At 46.4% G+C, this 21,492-nt stretch overlaps 1 protein-coding gene across 1 annotated transcript in view; it reads left to right on the top strand.

The window, feature by feature from the left end:
• LOC119969955 (otogelin-like protein) overlaps positions 1 to 21,492 on the top strand; it is a 199,464-nt gene that overhangs the window by 146,920 nt on the left and 31,052 nt on the right. Inside the window, exons 19-21 of the mRNA XM_038803921.1 lie at positions 640 to 780; positions 3,541 to 3,684; positions 12,578 to 12,685. Of these exons, the coding sequence (XP_038659849.1) occupies positions 640 to 780; positions 3,541 to 3,684; positions 12,578 to 12,685 (393 nt within the window). The remainder of the gene's footprint in view (positions 1 to 639; positions 781 to 3,540; positions 3,685 to 12,577; positions 12,686 to 21,492) is intronic.

The raw sequence follows: 21,492 nt of genomic DNA on the forward strand, positions 1-21,492 counted from the left end.
AGTGACGGCCATGGCTGAGGGTCTCGGCAGAATGTCTGACTCGCTGGGGGATGTCACCCAGTACCAGGCTGACCATGATGAGGTTTTACGGGACATGTCCCGCTCTCAGATGGGAATGGCTGAGGCGCTGCAGTGCTTGTCCCAATCACTGAGGAGAATCACCGAGGCAGTCGACACGATGGTGCGGAGCATGGGGAGCTGCCAGGGCTGGCAGAACCAGATGCAGCCGGGGCATGAACCAGCTGCCCCTCTGTCTCAAGGTGAACCCCAGGCCCCTATAGGCACCGACCGGGAGGCGGGGTGCTGAGTGCCAACCTGGACCCTTCCCAATTCTTTGTGCACCTTGTTTTACACCTTTAATGTTTCCTAGGTTCCTGGGCCATTGCCAAGTTAGATTAAACCTCCTTATTTGCACTAGCAAACTGCCCTGTAAGGGCATCTGTCCTGGCTCTGTTAAAGTGCAAACCATTCACGCCTCCCGTGTCTATCCCTGTGCCCATCCCCTCCATCTTGTAGAGCGGCTGCTGCTCTTGATATTGCTCCTGTTGTTTCCATACTTCTGGAGGAAAACTGGCCTTTTAAAATAACTTTTCTCATTGATTTTTAATTACAGTCTACCTTTCTTCTTTGTTTTGCTAGTCAATCCCACATGTCACTCAGGTTCCCTTCAGAGTTCAAGTGCAAAATGCTGAATGCAGTCATCTTGGAGGTATCATCTGCAAAAAGAATGTTAACATCACAGTTGGCAATGTTTCCTTAATACTCGATAACGTGGATGCGGTAAGGAAAATATATACTAATACAAAGAAAGGAAATGCTTATGCTGTAAACCTGAACTTAAAATGGGAAACAGTAGAGATATGCATCCAATCCACCAGCATTTGTGGGGTAAAAACAGGATACATTAATATCTCAAGTGTGCAGCACAGTTGTGCAGTGGTTAGCACTGCTGCCTCACGGCACCGAGGTCCCAGGTTCGATCCTGGCTCTGGGTCACTGTCCGTGTGGAGTTTGCACGTTCTCCCCGTGTTTGCGTGGGTCTCACCCCCACAACACAGAAATGAGCCGGTAGGTGGATTGGCCACGCTAAATTGCCCCTTAATTGGAAAATATGAATTGGGCACTCTTAATTTTTTTCCATCTCCAGTGTAGACTTTACTTCAGAAATAGACACTGGAAGGTAAATGAACCCTTTAGTAGAAAGAACAGAATTAAAAGGTAGATGAATATTAGGAGGCTGACTGGATGAACAGGTTTGGAAGCTGAAAAACAGTGAAATCTATCCTGCTGGCTCCAGCCCTATCCCTCTATTCCAAATGCTGGTGGAATCTTCTTGCTCACTCTGTCTCTGTGAAAATTGGTGAAATAGCTCTCCTTTAATGCTCTTTACATTCCTATTCAAAGAAGTAGAGTTGCAAGTTTGTTCAGAGAAAGATTGGTTGACTCAGTAAGCCCAATAGCAAGGTGCACCTAAAGGGAGTCTAGGTTAGAGATGGGCTGCAATTGATGATTGTTGGAGGAAGCACGGTGGGACAGTGATTAGCACGGCTGCCTCACGGCGCCGAGGACCCGGATTTGATCCCGGCTCTGGGTCACTGTCCGTGTGGAGTTTGCACATTCTCCCCATGTCTGCATGGGTCTCACCCCCACAACCCAAAGATGTGCAGGGTAGAAGGATTTGCCACGCTAAACTGCCCCTTAATTGGAAAAATGCAAAAAAATGATGATTGTTATTTATTGATTGTTGATTATCCAGCTGGTGCATTTTTCGAGTGCTCAGAGCATGGACTCCCTTCAAGTGCCCTGTTGTTTCTACAAATGGCAGCTGAAAGTGGCTGAAACAGTATAAAAATTTCCCTTTACTTTCCGTCTGGGCCCATTTTGCCATCTTGAAATTGTTCCTTAGGCCTCATTAACATTCCTGTAGCAAGATAAGTTTTGCTGAATAAGACTAGGATCCCTGCTCGCTTATGGACCATGTTTTGCAGGAATTTGGCAGGCCCTAAACTTGGAAAAATAAATTCAGTGACGCAGCAAGAAGGAGCCTGAAATAATGGTGCAGAGCACGAAGAGGAAAGGTGCATGGGATTATTTAGGGGAGAATTTTAAACCCCAAAAATGGGCCAGTCAAGTAATAATGTAAAAAATCAGAATCCCGACCTAGACAAGCCTGCAACCCACCCACGTCTGGTTCTAGGAGGCTAGATCGGAATGGGCAATCAACACACTCCCATTGAGGCAGCTTGGCAATTTATATATTACAGCAAATCCGTGTGACTTCTAATTAAACATTTTAAAATTAACCGTGTCCAACTGAGATTTCGATACAGGGAGGCAACTTGACGATGTCGGGATAGTTGGATTACTGCTTGTTTGAAATCAGCTGCTGATTTTAAAATTATATTTTTACTAATACAACCAGTTGAGCTGCTGAGAAAGAACTTATCTGTCAAAGATAACAACAAGATAAGCACTATCTTTCTTGTATAAAAAAATAAATGTACTGTAGCTGCTCGGAATAAAAATAGGAAGTGTTGGAAAACACAATGGGCAGAATTTTGCCATTTTTTGACTGAGTCCCAACTGGGTGCAGCCAGCCAGCTGATCTGCCACTTTTCCCGCCATATTTTTTGACAGGGTACAGCCTGGGCATAATCCTCAGTCCGTTCCCCCCTCCCCATTTACCAGTGGATTTTGATTTGCCAGTTGAAAGTCTTGAGGGACCTGTCGTATTCACGGTGGCATGCCCTCATGTGAATGGACCGTCCAGATAGGGGAATTATACTTACATGAATGTAATTTAAAGTAAGGATCCCCATTATGTCATTGGCGGGGCAAGGACAGTCGAGCAGGAAAATCCCACCAGCACCAGCTATTTTGGGACTCCTGCTTGATTATCTGCCCTTCTCCGTGTTGTGAATGTGTAACCACTATAATTCACACTGTACATTACTGTGTCCCTGTGGGCTCCATCTGTGAGCTGTTGCGCGGCTCCGCCCACAGGGAGAGATGAGGAGCATGTACAGGGCTCCACCCTTGGCTCCGCCCCCTTCAGGAAGTATAAGTGCTGCGGTCCTGCGAGTCCGCCCTCAGTTCAGCACAGACGCAGGCAGGCTCAGTTGTAAGCCGATTAAAGCCACAGTTTACTCCAACCCGTGTCTCTAAGTGAATTGATGGTTGCATCACTCCGCCTCTCCCACTGGCTGAAAACAGGGGTGGAAAATCTCCCCCTCTGGGACGGCCTGGCAGCATCTGTGACTAGAGAAACAGGGGATAATCTTTTAAATTCAATATAACTCTTCAGAATTGAAAGAAGATAAATATAAGATGCATTTTATGGTGTTGAAAGTGGGAAGGCAGTGAAAAGTAAAGGAAACGTCTGGGGTAGAGTAGCGGGCAAGAGAGATTAAATGACAAAGGCATAATGGAACAAAAGGCAAAGCAAATGGAAATGATTGTTTGTCATAATGAACCCAAGCATTCGTCCATATTGAATGTCTGCCTGAATAATGGACATTATCATATATTTTTCTGCCACAGATAATGTCCCGCTCTGAAGAGCCAAACGATCCATTCCGAATATCTTATATTGGCTTCTACGTTATCGTAGAAACTGCAGTAGGCCTGACAGTATATTGGGATTTACACATGCAGGTCTTGATTCAGATTAAAGAACATCTCATGGTGAGATCACAAACGTTCTTTTAATTCTTTTCATGAAACTGTGTATATTTTAGTTCAGTTTTGTTCTTAACTCAAGGTGGTAATAGGGTAGAAGTGGGCATAGAGTACCAAATGTGCCTGACCGCCAACCTCTGGTCAGTTGACTGACTGAAACTGGCAGCCTGTGTGGGAATAGAATATAGGACAGGATGTTTACAGCTCGGACAGAAAGAACACACCCCGACATTGGGGAAGTCTTGGAGAAGAATGGAGGGTTGTTGGAGGGTTCTGCAATCTTTGCACGTGAGTCTGGGGCACTGGAGGCCTAATCGTGCCTTTAGAAACTGAAGAGAATCTCCTTCGCACCCGAGCCTCATGATCACAGAATTGTTACGGTGCAGATCTTGGGGTTCATGTCCACAGATCTCTGAAGGTTGCCACTCAAGTGGATAGAGCCTATAGCGTGTTAGCGTTTATTAACAGGGGGCTTGAGTTTAAGAGCCACGGGGTTATGCTGCAACTATACGTCTACTTCAACGCCAGGAGCATCCGGAATAAGGTGGGTGAGCTTGCAGCATGGGTTGGTACCTGGGATCTCGATGTTGTGGCGATTTCGGAGACATGGGTAGAGCAAGGACAGGAATGGTTGTTGCAGGTTCCAGGATCTAGATGTTTCTGTAAGAACAGAGAAGATGGTAAAAGAGGGGGGGTGTGGCATTGTTAATCAAGGAAAGTATTACGGTGGCAGAAAGGATGTTTGAGGACTCGTCTACTGAGGTAGTATGGGCCGAGGTTAGGAACAGGAGAGGAGAGGTCACCCTGTTGGGAGTTGTCTATAGACCTCCGAATAGTTCCAGAGATGTAGAGGAAAGGATTGCAAATATGATTCTCGACAGGAGCGAGAGTAACAGGGTAGTTGTTATGGGGGACTTTAACTTTCCAAATATTGACTGGAAATACTATAGTTTGAGTACTATAGATGGGTCAGTTTTTGTGCAGTGTGTGCAGGAGGGTTTTCTGACACAGTATGTAGACAGGCCAACAAGGGGCGAGGCCACATTGGATTTAGTACTGGGTAATAAACCCAGCCAGGTGTTAGATTTAGATGTAGGTGAGCACTTTGGTGATAGTGATCACAATTCGGTTATGTTTACTTTACCAATGGGCATGGATAGGTATATACCGCAAGGCAAGAATTATAGCTGGGGGAAAGGCAATTATGATGCTATTCGGCAAGATTTAGGATGCATAGGATGGGGAGGGAAACTGCAGGGGATGGGTACAATCGAAATGTGGAGCTTTTTCAAGGAACAGCTACTGCGTGTCCTTGATAAGTATGTACCTATCAGGCAGGGAGGAAGTTGTCGAGCAAGGGAACCATGGTTTACTAAGGAAGTTGAAGCACTTGTCAAGAGGAAGAAGGCTTATGTTAGGATGAGACATGAAGGCTCAGTTAGGGCACTTGAGAGTTGCAAGTTAGCCAGGAAGGACCTAAAGGGAGAGTTAAGAAGAGCGAGGAGAGGACACGAAAAGTTGTTGGCGGATAGGATCAAGGAAAACCCTAAGGCTTTCTATAGGTATATCAGGAACAAAATAATGACTAGAGTAAGATTAGGGCCAATCAAGGATAGTAGTGGAAAGTTGTGTGTGGAATCAGAGGAGATAGGAGAAGCGTTAAATGGATATTTTTTATCAGTGTTTACACTGGAGAAAGACAATGTTGTCGAGGAGAATACTCAGGTTCAGTCGACCAGGCTAGATGAAATTGAGGTTCACAAGGAGGAGGTGTTAGCAATTTTGGAAAATGTAAAAATAGATAAGTCCCCTGGGCCAGATGGGATTTATCTTAGGATTCTCTGGGAAGCGAGGGAGGAGATTGCAGAGCCTTTGTCCTTGATCTTTAAGTTGTCTTTGTCGACAGGAATAGTGCCGGAAGACTGGAGGATAGCAAATGTTGTCCCCTTGTTCACGAAGGGGAGTAGAGACAACCCTGGTAATTATAGACCTGTGAGCCTTACTTCGGTTGTGGGTAAAATGTTGGAAAAGGTTATAAGAGATAGGGTTTATAATCATCTTGAAAAGAACAAGTTGATTAGCGATAGTCAACACGGTTTTGTGAAGGGTAGGTCATGCCTCACAAACCTTATTGAGTTTTTTGAGAAGGTGACCAAACAGGTGGATCAGGGTAAAGCGGTTGATGTGGTGTATATGGATTTCAGTAAGGCGTTTGATAAGGTTCCATACGGTAGGCTATTGCAGAAAATAAGGAAGTATGGGATTGAAGGTGATTTAGCGGTTTGGATCAGTAATTGGCTAGCTGAAAAAAGACAGAGGGTGGTGGTTGATGGCAAATGTTCATCCTGGAGTTCAGTTACTAGTGGTGTACCGCAAGGATCTGTTTTGGGGCCACTGCTGTTTGTCATTTTTATAAATGACCTGGAAGAGGGTGCAGAAGGATGGGTTAGTAAATTTGCAGATGACACGAAGGTCGGTGGAGTTGTGGATAGTGCTGAAGGATGTTATAGGATACAGAGGGACATAGATAAGCTACAGAGCTGGGCTGAGAGGTGGCAGATGGAGTTTAATGTGGAAAAGTGTGAGGTGGTTCACTTTGGAAGGAGTAACAGGAATGCAGAGTACTGGGCTACTGGCAAGATTCTTGGTAGTGTAGATGAACAGAGAGATCTCGGCATCCAGGTACATAAATCCCTGAAAGTTGCCACCCAGGTTAATTGGGCTGTTAAGAAGCCATATGGTGTGCTAGCCTTTATCAGTAAGGGGATTGAGTTTCGGAGCCACAAGGTCATGCTGCAGCTGTACATAACTCTGGTGCGGCCGCTCCTGGAGTACTGCGTGCAGTTCTGGTCACCACATTATAGGAAGGATGTGGAAGCTTTGGAAAGGGTTCAGAGGAGATTTACTAGGATGTTGCCTGGAATGGAGGGAAGGTCTTACGAGGAAAAGCTCAGGGACTTGAGGTTGTTTTCGTTAGAGAGGAGAAGGCTGAGAGGTGACTTAATAGAGACATATAAGATAGTCAGAGGGTTAGATAGGGTGGACAGTGAGAGTCTCTTTCCTCGGATGGTGATGACCAACACGAGGGGACATAGCTTTAAATTGAGGGGTAGTAGATATAGGACAGATGTCAGAGGCAGTTTCTTTACTCAGAGAGTAGTAGGGGTGTGGAACGCCCTGCCTGCAATAGTAGTAGACTCGCCAACTTTAAGGGCATTTAAGTGGTCACTGGTTAGACATATGGATGAAAATGGAATAGTGTAGGTCAGATAGGCTTCAGATGGTTTCACAGGTCGGCGCAACATCGAGGGCCGAAGGGCCCGTACTGCGCTGTAGTGTTCTATGTTCTATATATGACCCTGGTGAGACCACATTTGGAGTATTGTGTGCAGTTCTGGTCACCTCATTATAGGAAGGATGTGGAAGCATTGGAAAGGTTGCAAAGGAGATTTACCAGGCTGCCTGGTTTGCAGGATGGGTCTTCTGATGAAAGGTTGAGGGAGCTAGGGCTTTGGAGCAGAGGAGGATGAGAGGCGACTTAATAGAGGTTTATATGATGATGACGGGGGTATATAGAGTGGACGTTCAGAGACTATTTCCTCGGGTGGATGTAGCTGTTACAAGGGGGCATAACTGTAAGGTTCAGGGTGGGAGATATAGGAGGGATGTCTGAGGTAGGTTCTTTACTCAGAGAGTGGTTAGGGTGTGGAATGGACTGCCTGCTGTGCTAGTGGAGTCGGACACTTGAGGAACTTTTAAGTAGTTATTGGATAGGCACATGGAGCACACCAGAATGACAGGGAGTGGGATAGCTTGATCTTAGTTTCGGACAAAGCTCGGCACAACATCGAGGACCGAAGGGCCTGTTCTGTGCTGTACTGTTCTATGTTCTGTGTTCTATGTAGAAAGGAGGCCGTTTGGCCCATTGCATCTGCATCGGCTCTCCAAGCAAGCTCAATGACCTTGTGCCATTCCCCTGTCCTATTCCCCTGCACATTTTTCTGTTCAAGTAAACATCTCATGTCCTCTTGAATGACACAATTGAACTTGCCTGCACCACACTTCCAAGCAGTGTAAATCTAAAAATAAATATTCTTCCCATTAGTTGAACCTCACTCAAGCTACTGGTTCAAATAAGGATTAAGCTCCATTGACTCAGGGCCCACTGTATATATTTAAAAATCTCTAGCAGTTCCTGATTTGCAGTCTTATAATATCTGTTCACAGGCCATGCCTTTTTTTTTAAACATAGAATTCACAGTGCAGAAGGAGGCCATTCGGCCCATCGAGTCTGCACCGGCTCTTGGAAAGAGCACCCTACCCAACCGCACACCTCCACCCGATCCCCATAACCCAGGAACCGCACCCAACACTAAGGGCAATTTTGGACACTAAGGACAATTTAACATGGCCAATCCACCTAACCTGCACGTCTTTGGACTGTGGGAGGAAACCGGAGCACCCGGAGGAAACCCACGCAGACACGGAGAGGATGTGCAGACTGCGCACAGACAGTGACCCAAGCCGGAATCGAACCTGGGACCCTGGAGCTGTGACGCTGTGAAGCAATTGTGCTAATTACTATGCTACCGTGCTATGCTAATTGTGTCTATGTGTCTTTGTATCCTGGTTGATTTTAACTGCACGACTGCCTGGTTTCTGCCATGTGCACAGAGTTAATATCATCCCATTTATTGTTCCTTAAACAAGGCTGCTGGACTTGAGGCTTCAATTCTTGTTTCTCCTCTAGATTCACTATTTCAATGTTGCGACTTGCATCCCATCCTCTACCATGAGTAAGCTTCCAGTCACCCAAAGCTCTGTTCACCATTACCTGTTCGCCAAATCGCTCTCCCCAGCAGCTGTTAATGAGCTGACCTCCATCAGTTTCCATTTCGCAGCACCTTCAATTTTAACTTCTCATTTTCATTTAAAAATCTCTTTGCAGCTATGTCTCTGTCTTACTGCAGCTTTTCAATCCACTCACAATTGGCTCCAGAATCTAATTAAGTCTTCCTCCTATGTCTTGCCTCAACATTGACAGCTGCAGCCATCAGCTATCTAAGGCAAAATCTAGTGCTTCATTAACCCCCACCTCCCAGGGGTGTGTTTGGTGGCAGGGGCATTTAATTGGGTGGGAGGGTGGAGGGTGGGGCCCCTACTGTGATCAAGACTCTGCCCAATTAGGTCTGTATCTCAAAGATGATCTTCATGCCCCACTGCTCATTGAGGCCCCACAGTGAGCAATTAATGTCCACCTCATGATCTAAGCCTGTCGCTGCCGGAATGCATCCATCAGGGGGCATGGGAATCACAATGGGAAACCCAAAAAGCAAACCCTGTCAGGGAGCACCCCTTAAAAGGCGCTCGGTATAGGGAAAGAGGAACCCCACTTAGAACCTTGCTGCCAACACCCAACACCATAATCTCTGATAAGTGCATCTGGATTGCTTTACATGCATTCCAACAGGACATATATGTATCACAGGTGATATAACTGTCATGGGAAGAACAAAGTGAGAGCATGGCCACATTTATATTTGCTGATACAAGTGGCAAACGAATATTCAACAGTGTTAAATGTGGGATTAATATGCAGAAAACCAGTTTCTTTAGCTCTGTTTTTTAAATGTTGGGCTAGGTCCTGACCCAAGCAAACTAGAGGAAGGATGTGAAGGCATTAGAGGCATTAGAGGGGGCAAATTTTTTTTTTAACAAGAATGGCTCCAGGGATGAGAAGCTTCAATGACCGAAGAATGTTGAATATGTTGGGAATGTACTCCTTGAAGAAGAAAACATTGCAAGGTTTTTTGGAGGTATTCATAATAATGAGGGGTCTGGACCGAGCAGATGGGATGAAACTGTTTCCAGTGGTGGAAGGAACAAAGGTCCAAGGGCACAGATTAAAGTCATGAGGAAAACATGAGGAAAAGTCTTACTCAGCAAGTGGTGAGGATCTGGAATGAGCTGTCTGAGTCTGTGGTGGAGGTTCAGTTCAGGGCTTCAAAGGGAATTAAACCATTACGTAAAAGGAAAAATAAAATTCAATCCGATTGGGGCGGGGGGAGACAATCTGTTCCTTCAGAGGGTCAGCAAGGACCCAATGGGCCGTATAGCCTCATATTGTGAAACCATTCTATCAGTCCATCATTCCATTATCTTACCGCACACACCCCACCCGTCACTCTCTTTATCACTGATTGCTGATCTTCTGGAAACCTCTGCCTCTCCATCTCCTTCCTCCTGTAACACGATTCGTATAACCCATCACTTTGACCAAACTTTACCCATTCTTTAGTTCAGTTATGGGATGTGGGCGTGGCTTGTTAGACCAGTATTTATTGCCCATCCCTAGTTGCCTTTCAGAACGGGGTGGTGAGTTCCCTTCTTAAACCGCTACAGTCCAAGGTGTAGGTACACCCACTCTGCTGTTAGGGAGGGAGTTCCAGGATGTTGCCATAGCGACAGTGAAGGAACGGCGATATATTTCCCAGTCAGGGTGGTGAGTGACTTGAAGGGGAATCTCCAGGTGGTGGTGTTCCCAGGTATCTGCTGCCCTTGTCCTTCTAGGTGGTGGTGGGTTTGGAAGGTGCTGCCTAAGGAACCTTGGTGAGTTCCTGCAGTGCATCTTGTCGATGGTGCACACGGCTGCCACTGTGCATCAGTGGTGGACGGTTTGAATGTTTGTGGAAGGAGGAACAATCAAGCGGGTTTTATGGGAGCGGTGTTTTCAGAACCCCAAAATGTACCATGGAGTTCAACCAACCTCTCCCTTTAATGTATTGTTGCTTTTGAAGCACACGGCTTGGTCTCCAGGTGTGGTATTACAACTATGGACACGTGGGTTTTTGAACACAAAACAATGTTTATTCCATGAATTCAACTTAACCTTTTTACATAAACATTGGATCCCTTAACACCCCTTACTTCAAAGATAACGCTGAAAATAATACAACACTAAATAATCCCTCAAAATGTTCCTTCAAACCTCCAAAAGACTTAACACCTTTAAACAGAGACACATCCGGTTAAAGACATTACTATTATGAGTTTAAATCACCCAAATGATTCAGAGATAGTCTTTCCTGGCAGAGATCACAGCAGATGCAGCTCACTGCAAACACAGACACACCCAGGCTCTTTTTCTCAAAACTGGCTTTCTCCTTTCAAACAGCTCACAGCAAACCAGCCAGGCACTTTTCAGCTGCTCTCTCAAACTGAAACCAAAAGCCCCAAAAAGCAGAAGGGAACTCAACTCAGCTCCCCCCACCCTCTGACATCACTTCAGTAATATGAGCTGCTTCATTTCTTAAAGGTGCATTGCTTAAACATCCATTTCTTAAAGGTACTCTCCCATGACACGGGGCTGCTTTGTCCTGGATGGTGTTGAGCTTCTTGAGTGTTGTTGGAGCTGCACTTATCTAGGCAAGTGGAGAGTATTCCATTACACTCCTGCCTTTGCCTTGTAGATGGTGGACAGGCTTTGGAGGGTCAGGAGGTAAGTTACCCGCCGTAGGATATCTAACCTTTGACCTGTCCTCGTAGCCACAATATTAATATGGCTTGTCCAGATCAGTTTCTGATCGATGGTAACCCCCAAGATGTTGTCTGTGGGGAATTATCTGATGGTAATGCCATTAAATGTCAAGGGATGATGGTTAGATCCTCTCTTGTCGGAGATGGTCATTGCCTCACACTTGTGTGGCGCGAATGTAACTTGCCACTTGTCAGCCCCAAGCCTGGATATTGTCCAGGTCTTGCTGCCTTTGGACAGGGACTGCTTCATTATCTGAGGAGTCGCGAATGGTGCTGAACATTGTGCAGTCATCCACAAACATCCCCACTTCTGACCTGACGGAAGGCAGGTCATTGATGAAGCAGCTGAAGATGGTTGGGCCTAGGACACTACCCTGAGGAACTCCTGCAGTGATGTCCTGGAGCTGAGAAGATTGATCTCCAACCACCACAACCATCTTCCTCTGTGCCAGGTATGATACCAACCAGCGGAGAGTTTGCCCCCCTGATTCCCATTGACTCCAGTTTAGCTGGGGCTCCTTGATGCTGTACATGGTCAAATGCTGCCTTGATGTCAAGGGCAGTCATTCTCCCTCACCTCTGTCAATCAGCTCTTTTGTCTATGTTTGAACCAAGGCTGTAGTGGTTAGCACTGTTGCTTCACAGCACCATGTTCCCAGGTTCGATTCCTGGCTTGGTTCAGTGTCTGTGTGGAGTCTGCACGTTCTTCCGTGTCTGCATGGGTTTCCTCCGGGTGCTCTGGTTTCCTCCCACAAGTCCCTAAATACGTGCTTATTAGGTGAATTGGACATTCTGAATTCTCCCTCTGTGTACCCGAACAGGCGCCGGAATATGGAGACTGGGGGATTTTCACAGTCACTTCATTACAGTGTTAATGTAACACTGTGATACTGATAAAGATTATTAAAACTGAGTGACCGTGAGCAGGTTATTGCAGAGTAAGTGCCGCTTGATAACACTGTTGATGACTCCTTCCATCACTTTGCTGATGATGGTGAGGAGACTGATAGGGCGGGAATTGGGTGGGTTGGATTTGTCCTGTTTTATGTGTACAGGATACACCTGGGCAATTTTCCACATTACCGGTTGATGCCAGTGTTGTAGCTGTCCTAGAGCAGCTTGGCTAGTGTGTGGTTTCAATGTTTGCCTTATTATACTCCAGTGAAGCAGTTCAGGATGTTTTCTTCTGTTAAAGATGCTGTGTAAATATAAAATTATTTTCCTTGTCTGTTTTGTTGCAGATTGTTAGCTGGGATAAGCGGGATCTTTTATCAACAAATGTCATGTGGAGTTTTTGAGCTGTTGCAATGACAACAATGAGAATGGAGAGTCCCTAACACATTTATTTTTTCTTCTTCTACAGAAGTCTGTGCAAGGATTTTGTGGTGAGGCAGATGAGTCAACGTCAATTCACCTTGAGAACATAAAAATGCTCGGCGCGGAATATGGCAAACAGTGGGTTAAATCAGTGGTAAGAGTTACACTGTGATGAAGTTACACTGTGATGTCTCTTACATCTTTGTTGGCAGATAGGGATGAAAGCTGAACTAACATTTTAAAAATCATTCTCAAGATAAGGGCATCGGTGATGTGGCTGGCAGTTATTATCCATCACTATTTGCCTTTGAGAAGTGGTGATGGTCTTTCTCTTTGAACTGCTGAAGTCTCTGTGGTGAAGGCACCCCCACATTCTGATAGGTAGGGAACCTGCTGGAGTGCATCCTGCAGGCAGTACACAGTGCAGCCATGCTGTAGTGATGATAAACTGGGCTACTTTGCCCTGCATGGGGTTGAGCTTGGAGTATTGTTGCCACCCACCCAGACAATGGAGAAAATCCCATTGTGGTGGAGAATCTTTGAAGAATTAGAAGATGAGTCAATCAACACTGAATTCCCAAGCCTCTAGCTTGCTCCAGTAGTCATGGCTTCTATGTGGTTGCCTTATAGTTAATGATGACCCTCAGGGAGTTGATGACAACAGGTGGCAGAACTATCGTAACTATGGTCAACAAGAAGTGGTGATACCCTCCCTTCTTAGAAATGGTGTTAATATCCTAGTTAGAACATAGAACATAGAACGATACAGCGCAGTACAGGCCCTTCGGCCCTCGATGTTGCACCGACATGGAAAAAAACTAAAGGCCATCTAACCTACACTATGCCCTTATCATCCATATGCTTATCCAATAAACTTTTAAATGCCCTCAATGTTGGCGAGTTCACTACTGTTGCAGGTAGGGCATTCCACGGCCTCACCACTCTTTGTGTAAAAAACCCACCTCTGACCTCTGTCCTACATCTATTACCCCTCAATTTAAGGCTATGTCCCCTCGTGCTAGCCACCTCCATCCGCGGGAGAAGGCTCTCGCTGTCCACCCTATCTAACCCTCTGATCATTTTGTATGCCTCTATTAAGTCACCTCTTAACCTTCTTCTCTCTAACGAAAACAACCTCAAGTCCATCAGCCTTTCCTCATAAGATTTTCCCTCCATACCAGGCAACATCCTGGTAAATCTCCTCTGCACCCGTTCCAAAGCTTCCACATCCTTCCTATAATGAGGCGACCAGAACTGTACGCAATACTCCAAATGCGGCCATACTAGAGTTTTGTACAACTGCAACATGACCTCATGGCTCCGGAACTCAATCCCTCTACCAATAAAGGCCAACACACCATAGGCCTTCTTCACAACCCTATCAACCTGGGTGGCAACTTTCAGGGATCTATGTACATGGACACCGAGATCCCTCTGCTCATCCACACTACCAAGAATTTTACCATTAGCCAAATATTCCGCATTCCTGTTATTCTTTCCAAAGTGAATCACCTCACACTTCTCCACATTAAACTCCATTTGCCACCTCTCAGCCCAGCTCTGCAGCTTATCTATGTCCCTCTGTAACCTGCAACATCCTTCCGCACTGTCTACAACTCCACCGACTTTAGTGTCGTCTGCAAATTTACTCACCCATCCTTCTGAGCCCTCCTCTAGGTCATTTATAAAAATGACAGACAGCAACGGCCCCAGAACAGATCCTTGTGGTACACCACTCGTAACTGAACTCCATTCTGAACATTTCCCATCAACCACCACTCTCTGTCTTCTTTCAACTAGCCAATTTCTGATCCACATCTCTAAATCACCCTCAATCCCCAGCCTCCGTATTTTCTGCAATAGCCGACCGTGGGGAACCTTATCAAACGCTTTACTGAAATCCATATACACCACATCAACTGCTCTACCCTCGTCTACCTGTTCAGTCACCTTCTCAAAGAACTCGATAAGGTTTGTGAGGCATGACCTACCCTTCACAAAACCATGCTGACTATCCCTAATCATATTATTCCTATCTAGATGATTATAAATCGTATTTTTTATAATCCTCTCCAAGACTTTACCCACCACAGACATTAGGCTCACCGGCCTATAGTTACCGGGGTTATCTCTACTCCCCTTCTTGAACAAAGTTGACGTTACTACTGGGCTAGAAGGTCCGAGAATGTAACCCTGGCTCCAAAGACCATGGCGCGATTCAGCGGACTTGAGTTACACTCTACCAAATGGCACATTTAGCGGGGTTTTCCTTGGAGCCTACAGCGTCGCAAAAGACCCCGCTATTCAACGGACTTTGCCCTTTTTCTTGACCTCGGCAAGGAGCCCCCCAGCTCGCCAGTGCAGGTAAGCTACTTGCGGACCGAGGCACCATTTTTAAAGGCAGCTCCGATCTTTTCGGGCTTCTCTCCGGACCCACCCACTTCATCCAACTTACCTCCTCGAGCTCCCTCTCACCCCACCCAGAACATAGAACATAGAAAAATACAGCACAGAACAAGCCCTTCGGCCCACAATGTTGTACCAAACTTTTGTCCCAGATTAACAACAAATAAATCTACACCCCATCATTCTACCGTAATCCATGTACCTATCCAATAGCCGCTTGAAGGTCCCTAATGTTTCCAATTCAACTACTCCCACAGGCAGTGCATTCCATGCCACCACTACTCTCTGGGTAAAGAACCTACCTCTGACATCCCCTCTGTATCTTCCACCATTTACCTTAAATTTATGTCCTCTTGTAATGATTTGTTCCACCCAGGGAAAAAGTCTCTGACTGTCTACTATATCTATTCCCCTAATCATCTTATAAACCTCTATCAAGTCGTCCCTCATCCTTCTCCGTTCTAATAAGAAAAGGCCCAGCACCCTCAACCTTTCCTCGTAAGACCTACTCTCCATTCCAGGCAACATCCTGGTAAATCTCCTTCGCACCTTTTCCAAAGCTTCCACATCCTTCCTAAAATGAGGCGACCAGAACTGCACACAGTACTCCAAATGCGGCCTTACGAAGGTTTTGTACAGCTGCACCATCACCCCACGCCTCTTAAATTCAATCCCTCTGCTAATGAATGCTAGCACACCATAGGCCTTCTTCACAGCTCTATCCACTTGAGTGGCAACTTTCAAAGATCTATGAACATAGACCCCAAGATCTCTCTGCTCCTCCACATTGCCAAGAACCCTACCGTTAACCCTGTATTCCGCATTCATATTTGTCCTTCCAAAATGGTAAACCTCACACTTTTCAGGGTTAAACTCCATCTGCCACTTCTCAGCCCAGTTCTGCATCCTATCTGTGTCTCTTTGCAGCTGACAACAGCCCTCCTCACTATCCACAACTCCACCAAACTTCGTATCGTCTGCAAATTTACTGACCACCCTTCAACTCCCTCATCCAAGTTATTAATGAAAATCACAAACAGCAGAGGACCTAGAACTGATCCCTGCGGTACACCACTGGTAACTGGGCTCCAGGTTGAATATTTGACATCCACCACCACTCTCTCACTTCTATAGGTTAGCCAGTTCATTATCCAACTGGCCAAATTTCCCACTATCCCATGCCTCCTTACTTTCTGCATAAGCCTACCATGGGGAACCTGATCAAATGCCTTACTAAAATCCATGTACACTACATCCACTGCTTTACCTTCATCCACGTGCTTGATCACCTCCTCAAAGAATTCAATCAGACTTGTGAGGCAAGACCTACCCTGCACAAATCCATGCTGACTATCCCTAATCAAGCAGTGTTTTTCCAGATGCTCAGAAATCCTATCCCTCAGTACCCTTTCCATTACTTTGCCTACCACCGAAGTAAGACTGACTGGTCTGTAATTCCCAGGGTTATCCATATTACCTTTTTTGAACAGGGGCACGACATTCACCACTCTCCAATCCCCTGGTACCACCCCTGTTGACATTGAGGATGAGAAGATCATTGCCAATGGCTCTGCAATTTAATCTCTTGCTTCCCATAGAATCCTTGGATATATCCCGTCAGGTCCGGGGGACTTGTTTATCCTCATGTTTTTCAAAACACATCTTCCTTCCTAACAAGTATCTCCCCGAGCTTACCAGTCTGTTTCACATTGTCCTCTCCAACAATATGGCCCCTCTCATTTATAAATACTGAAGAAAAGGCCTTACCTCTTATGGGTATGCGACCTGGAACCTGGGTACCTTGGCACTGCCAGACTGGCACCCGGGCAGTGCCCCGTCAGCCTGTCAGTGCCACTCGGGCATCCGGACTTGTGCCAGGATGCCACCCTGCCCATTGCCTGACCACCCGGGGGCCTCAATTCCCCAGCGAGACCTCCCGAGGAGCCATCATGACTGGTTCACAACTTTGGTGAAGTTACGCTGTGATTTCCCTGCCATCTTTAATGGCGGACGGGGATGACAACTGATTCACAACTTTGTGAATCAGTACCAAACGGTATCCAGCGAGGCCTCGCTGGTGAGGCTGGTGAATCCCGGGCCCCGGTTGAATGCGGCAAATGTATTTTAAATAATCCTAAAGGTTCAGTTAAATACGCGCGCTTGCATCTTGCCTATTGAGAGTGAGATCCAGGTCATGATGCCTTGCGAGATTCCTTTGACTCTCACAAAGCGTTTTGAGCGTCGCGAATCCCGAGGCCTCTCACAAGATTAAACGGCCTCCTTCCAACACCGAGTCGGGTGCGACGAGGCCATTGAATCGCGCCCCATAACTTTTATGTTTCTTGTGGAAAACGTGGATGAACAAAGTCATAGGAATGCCAGTTACCTTTCAACACCAAAAAAACATTTATTACATATGAAAAGTTGAAAGACTTCTTACTGTGCTCACCCCAGTCCAACGCCGGCATCTCCACATCATTTATAGACTTTGTACTTGAAGCTCTACAAATTGACCAGCTGCATTTTACACAACATAACTGTCAGCAAATAAACGAGAAAACAGCAAAAAGTTCTAAGCTACAGGGAAACCATTATTACGACCTTATCGGAATTATCTAGGCATCTTCCAGGAAGTCATTTCTGAAGGCAAACAGGTCAATGATTTTTTATTAATTCACAGGATGTGGTGTTGCTGTCTGAGCCAACATTTGTTCCCAATCTCTAATTGCCCTTGAACTGAATGACTTGTTCAGCCATTTTAGAGGACATTTAAGAGTCAACCACATTATTGTGGACCTGGAGTCACATGTAAGTCAGACCAGGTAACGATGGCAGATTTCCTTCCCTGAGGAACATTAGTGAACCTGATGGACTTTTAAGACAATTAATTATGATTTCATGGTTATCATTTAGACTTTTATTGAATTCAGATTCCACCATTTGTCACGGTGGGATTCAAACCCGGGTTTTCAGACAATTACCCTGGGTCCCTAAATTACTAGTCCAGTAACAATACCACTTTGCCACTATTTCCATGTCAAAACCGACTCTTTGTGGTGTGACATATTACCACAACTTCATCACCCAATCGTAGGTGTAGATTGGATGACAACACTCACAAGAGAGACAGTTATTTTAAAGCAGACCAAGGCAGGCCAGCAGCACGGTTCGATTCCCGTACCAGCCTCCCCGGACAGGCGCCGGAATGTGGCGACTCGGGGCTTTTCACAGTAACTTCATTGAAGCCTACTCGTGACAATAAGCGATTTTCATTTAATTTCATTCATTTAGGTATGAATAATGACAGTAAAGTAATTGTTAAGAAGGGCAAGGCATGTCAAGAGAATATGCCAAGTCAGCACAAGGAACCACTTCTGCCACATGGAATTCCTGTTCATCCTTGGAGCAAACTTGCTTCCGAACTGTTCTATGTTGCTGAGGTCAAGACTGGAGTAAAGTAGGGATGTGTCATTGCCACCATCCTTCACCACCTTGTCAAGAACAAGCTTCCCAGTGGATTGGAAATTGTCTCAACCAGTTGAAATCCTTGAAGGAAATAACAGTGACGTCGCTCATGGAACTTCAGTATGGGGATGACATTGTCATCTCCACTCACTCAGAGGAGAATCTCCAAATCATGTTTGACACCTTCGCGGAAGCTTCCCGAAAAATCGGTCTTACTCTTAAACCTCAAGATGATTCAACTCCTTTACCAACCTGCTCCAGGTCAATATCTGGTCTTTCTTTCCATCACAATCAATGGAGGAACCCTACAAAATATGGAATATTTCCCCTACCTGGGGAGCCACCTCTCAACTAAGGCTGACATCGATGTGGCCATCCAACATTGTACTCAATCCACGAGGGCTTCCTTTGGATGCCTATGAATGAGAGTCTTTGACCACCACGACATCCGGGCTGGCACCAAGAGCCTCGTGTACACGACAGTCATCCACCCGACTCTTAATACGGCTCAGAAACTTGGACCACATAAAAGTCCTGGAAAGGTACCATCAACGCTTTCTGAGACTAATTCTGTACATTGTCTGGGAGGACAGGCATAGTAACATCAGTATCCTTGAAAGAGCCAAGAACACCAGCATCGAGGCCATGGTCATCCAAAAGGATTACCGCTGGGCTGGCCACATGCCCAGGATGTCAGAGTCCCAACTGCCAAAGCAGCTCAAGGAAGCCTCTTGAACAAGAGGAGGACAAAGGAAGTGCTTCAGTATGACTCTGTGAAGGCCTACCTCAAGCAATGCCACATAGATAGTGTAAAAACCTTCACAAGGCCCATTGGGATACCCTAATCAACTTCCTTGTGGAATACGAGTCTCGCTGCTAGCGGGTAGAGGTCTGCCCAGCTGGGGCTCATAATTGGGCTGTATACCAGGCTGCCTGGTAGTCCCAACTGGGACTAATAGTGCGTGCAGTGGCCATTTCCTTTGATTATAAATAAACTACTGTTACTCAACTAATCAGCCTCCAGGGTCTTAATAGAAGTCAATGTCTGGGAGACCCTTTCTCAGTAGAGATCTGCTTGGAGGAATCTCCTGATTAAAGGGACAGAATTCTTCAAGGACACCTAACAGCAAGGGGAGGCCCAGGAAAGGAACCTGAGAAAGGAGTACAGTGATCTAGAGTCCAAGGGCCAATCGCACCTCCCAGAAACACCTGCACAGTGTGTGGGCGAGGATGTGGCTCTAGGACTGGGCTCATCAGCCATGCAAGGACCTAAATAACCCATGACCATGAGCACAGAGTTTCTTAGGTGACAATCAAACTCGTTAGCGAGTGATCACCGAAGGCGGAGAAGGTTAGAAATATTATTTAAGAAGTTATAGCAAGTTATAGAGACAATCAGGCGAGTCAATATGGTTTTGTGGAAATCAGGTTCAATCTTGGGTCACTGTGCTGAGTCTGCATGTTCTCCCTGTGTCTGCGTGGGTTTCCTCCGGGTGCTCCAGTTTCCTCCCACAGCCCAAAGATGTGCAGGTTAGGTGGATTGGCCATGATAAATTGCCCTTAGTGTCCAAAATAAAAAGGTTAGGTGGGGTTACTGGGTTACAGGGATAGGGAGGAGGTGTGGGCTTAGGTAGGGTGCCCTTTCTAAGGGCAGGTGCAGACTCGATGGGCCGAATGGCCTCCTTCTGCACTGTAAGTTCTATAGTTCTACTGCCGTTCATTGAAGAAGCAACATTCTGAGGATAAAGGTGAACCAATGGATGTACTGCACTTCAATTTCCAGAAGGTATGTGATAAAATGTCACATCAAATATTATTTCAGAAATGTTCATGGTGTACTAGGGAAAATGTTGGCATGGCCAGAAGATTGACGAGCAAACAGAAAACAGAGAGCAGGCTGAAATGGATTTTTTTTGGATGGTAAGATCTGAAGAGTAGTGTAGCACATGGATCAATGCTGGGGCCTCTTCCCTATTACAATTTATATAAATGATTTAGATGAAGTGACCGAAGATATGGGGCAGAACTTTACCATATATTTTCAGAAGTGTTGGTTTCAGTAAGAAATACAGGGAGCATCCCGTCAGCTCCGACAGGAAAACTCACCGTATATACAGCCACTTTAACAAAATTACTTTCTCCATGCGAATCACGATGCGCTGCTGGCAGCTTGCCTCTGATAACACTCGACCAGAGCAAACTCAACCTTTGTAAGCAGTGGCACGCTCCTTTAAAACACCTCCCCAGCACTTGTCCTAAGTCCAGTCCAGGGCATGGCTGCCAGGAAGACAGCACCATGTTTTAAAGAGAGAGTCCTCAGCAAACCTCTCCATGGGGTTGAGAAGCAATGGGAAAACCTCTGTTGACCGGGACCCTTGCTCCAGTCAATTGATAGGCAATAGAACTTGATCTTTAAATCAAACCACATCTTTATTCGGAAAAATGTACTTCTGACTGCTGCAAGACGAAGGGCGCGATTCTCCGATGTCACGCCGGTTGGGAGAATAGCGGGCCGCGCCAGTTTTTCACGCAAAGCCGGTCCGTCGCGATCCCGCTGTTCTCCCAAACGGCCAAATCTGTTCCGTCATGTTCCGCGGGCCAAAACCCAGAGAATCGCCCGATGCACCCAAAATGGCAATTCTACGGAACCCCCGCTATTCTCCGGCCCGGATTGGCCGAAGTCCTGACGACGTAACCCGTCGCCGTCCACACCTGCTTTTAAAGTCATCAGCGAGTCGTGCTGGCTGACAAGCAGTGAGGAGGTGAGCGGACCATCCCGGAGTCTTTGCAAACTGGGGAAGGCATCCCCGAGAACGCAGAGGTCAGTGGGGAGGGGGGGGGGGGGGGGGGATAGAGCGAGTAGTGGGAGGGGGGAGAGGGAGTAGTGGGAGGGGGGAGAGGGAGTAGTGGGAGGGGGGAGGGAGTAGTGGGAGGGGAGGGGAGAGGGAGTAGTGGGAGGGGGGGAGGGAGTAGTGGGAGGGGGGGAGAGGGAGTAGTGGGAGGGGGGGGAGAGGGAGTAGTGGGAGGGGGAGAGGGAGTAGTGGGAGGGGGGACAGGGAGTAGTGGAGGGGGATAGGGAGTAGGTGGGAG

Source organism: Scyliorhinus canicula, chromosome 8 (genome assembly GCF_902713615.1).
Source record: "Scyliorhinus canicula chromosome 8, sScyCan1.1, whole genome shotgun sequence".
Lineage (NCBI taxonomy): Eukaryota > Metazoa > Chordata > Chondrichthyes > Carcharhiniformes > Scyliorhinidae > Scyliorhinus > Scyliorhinus canicula.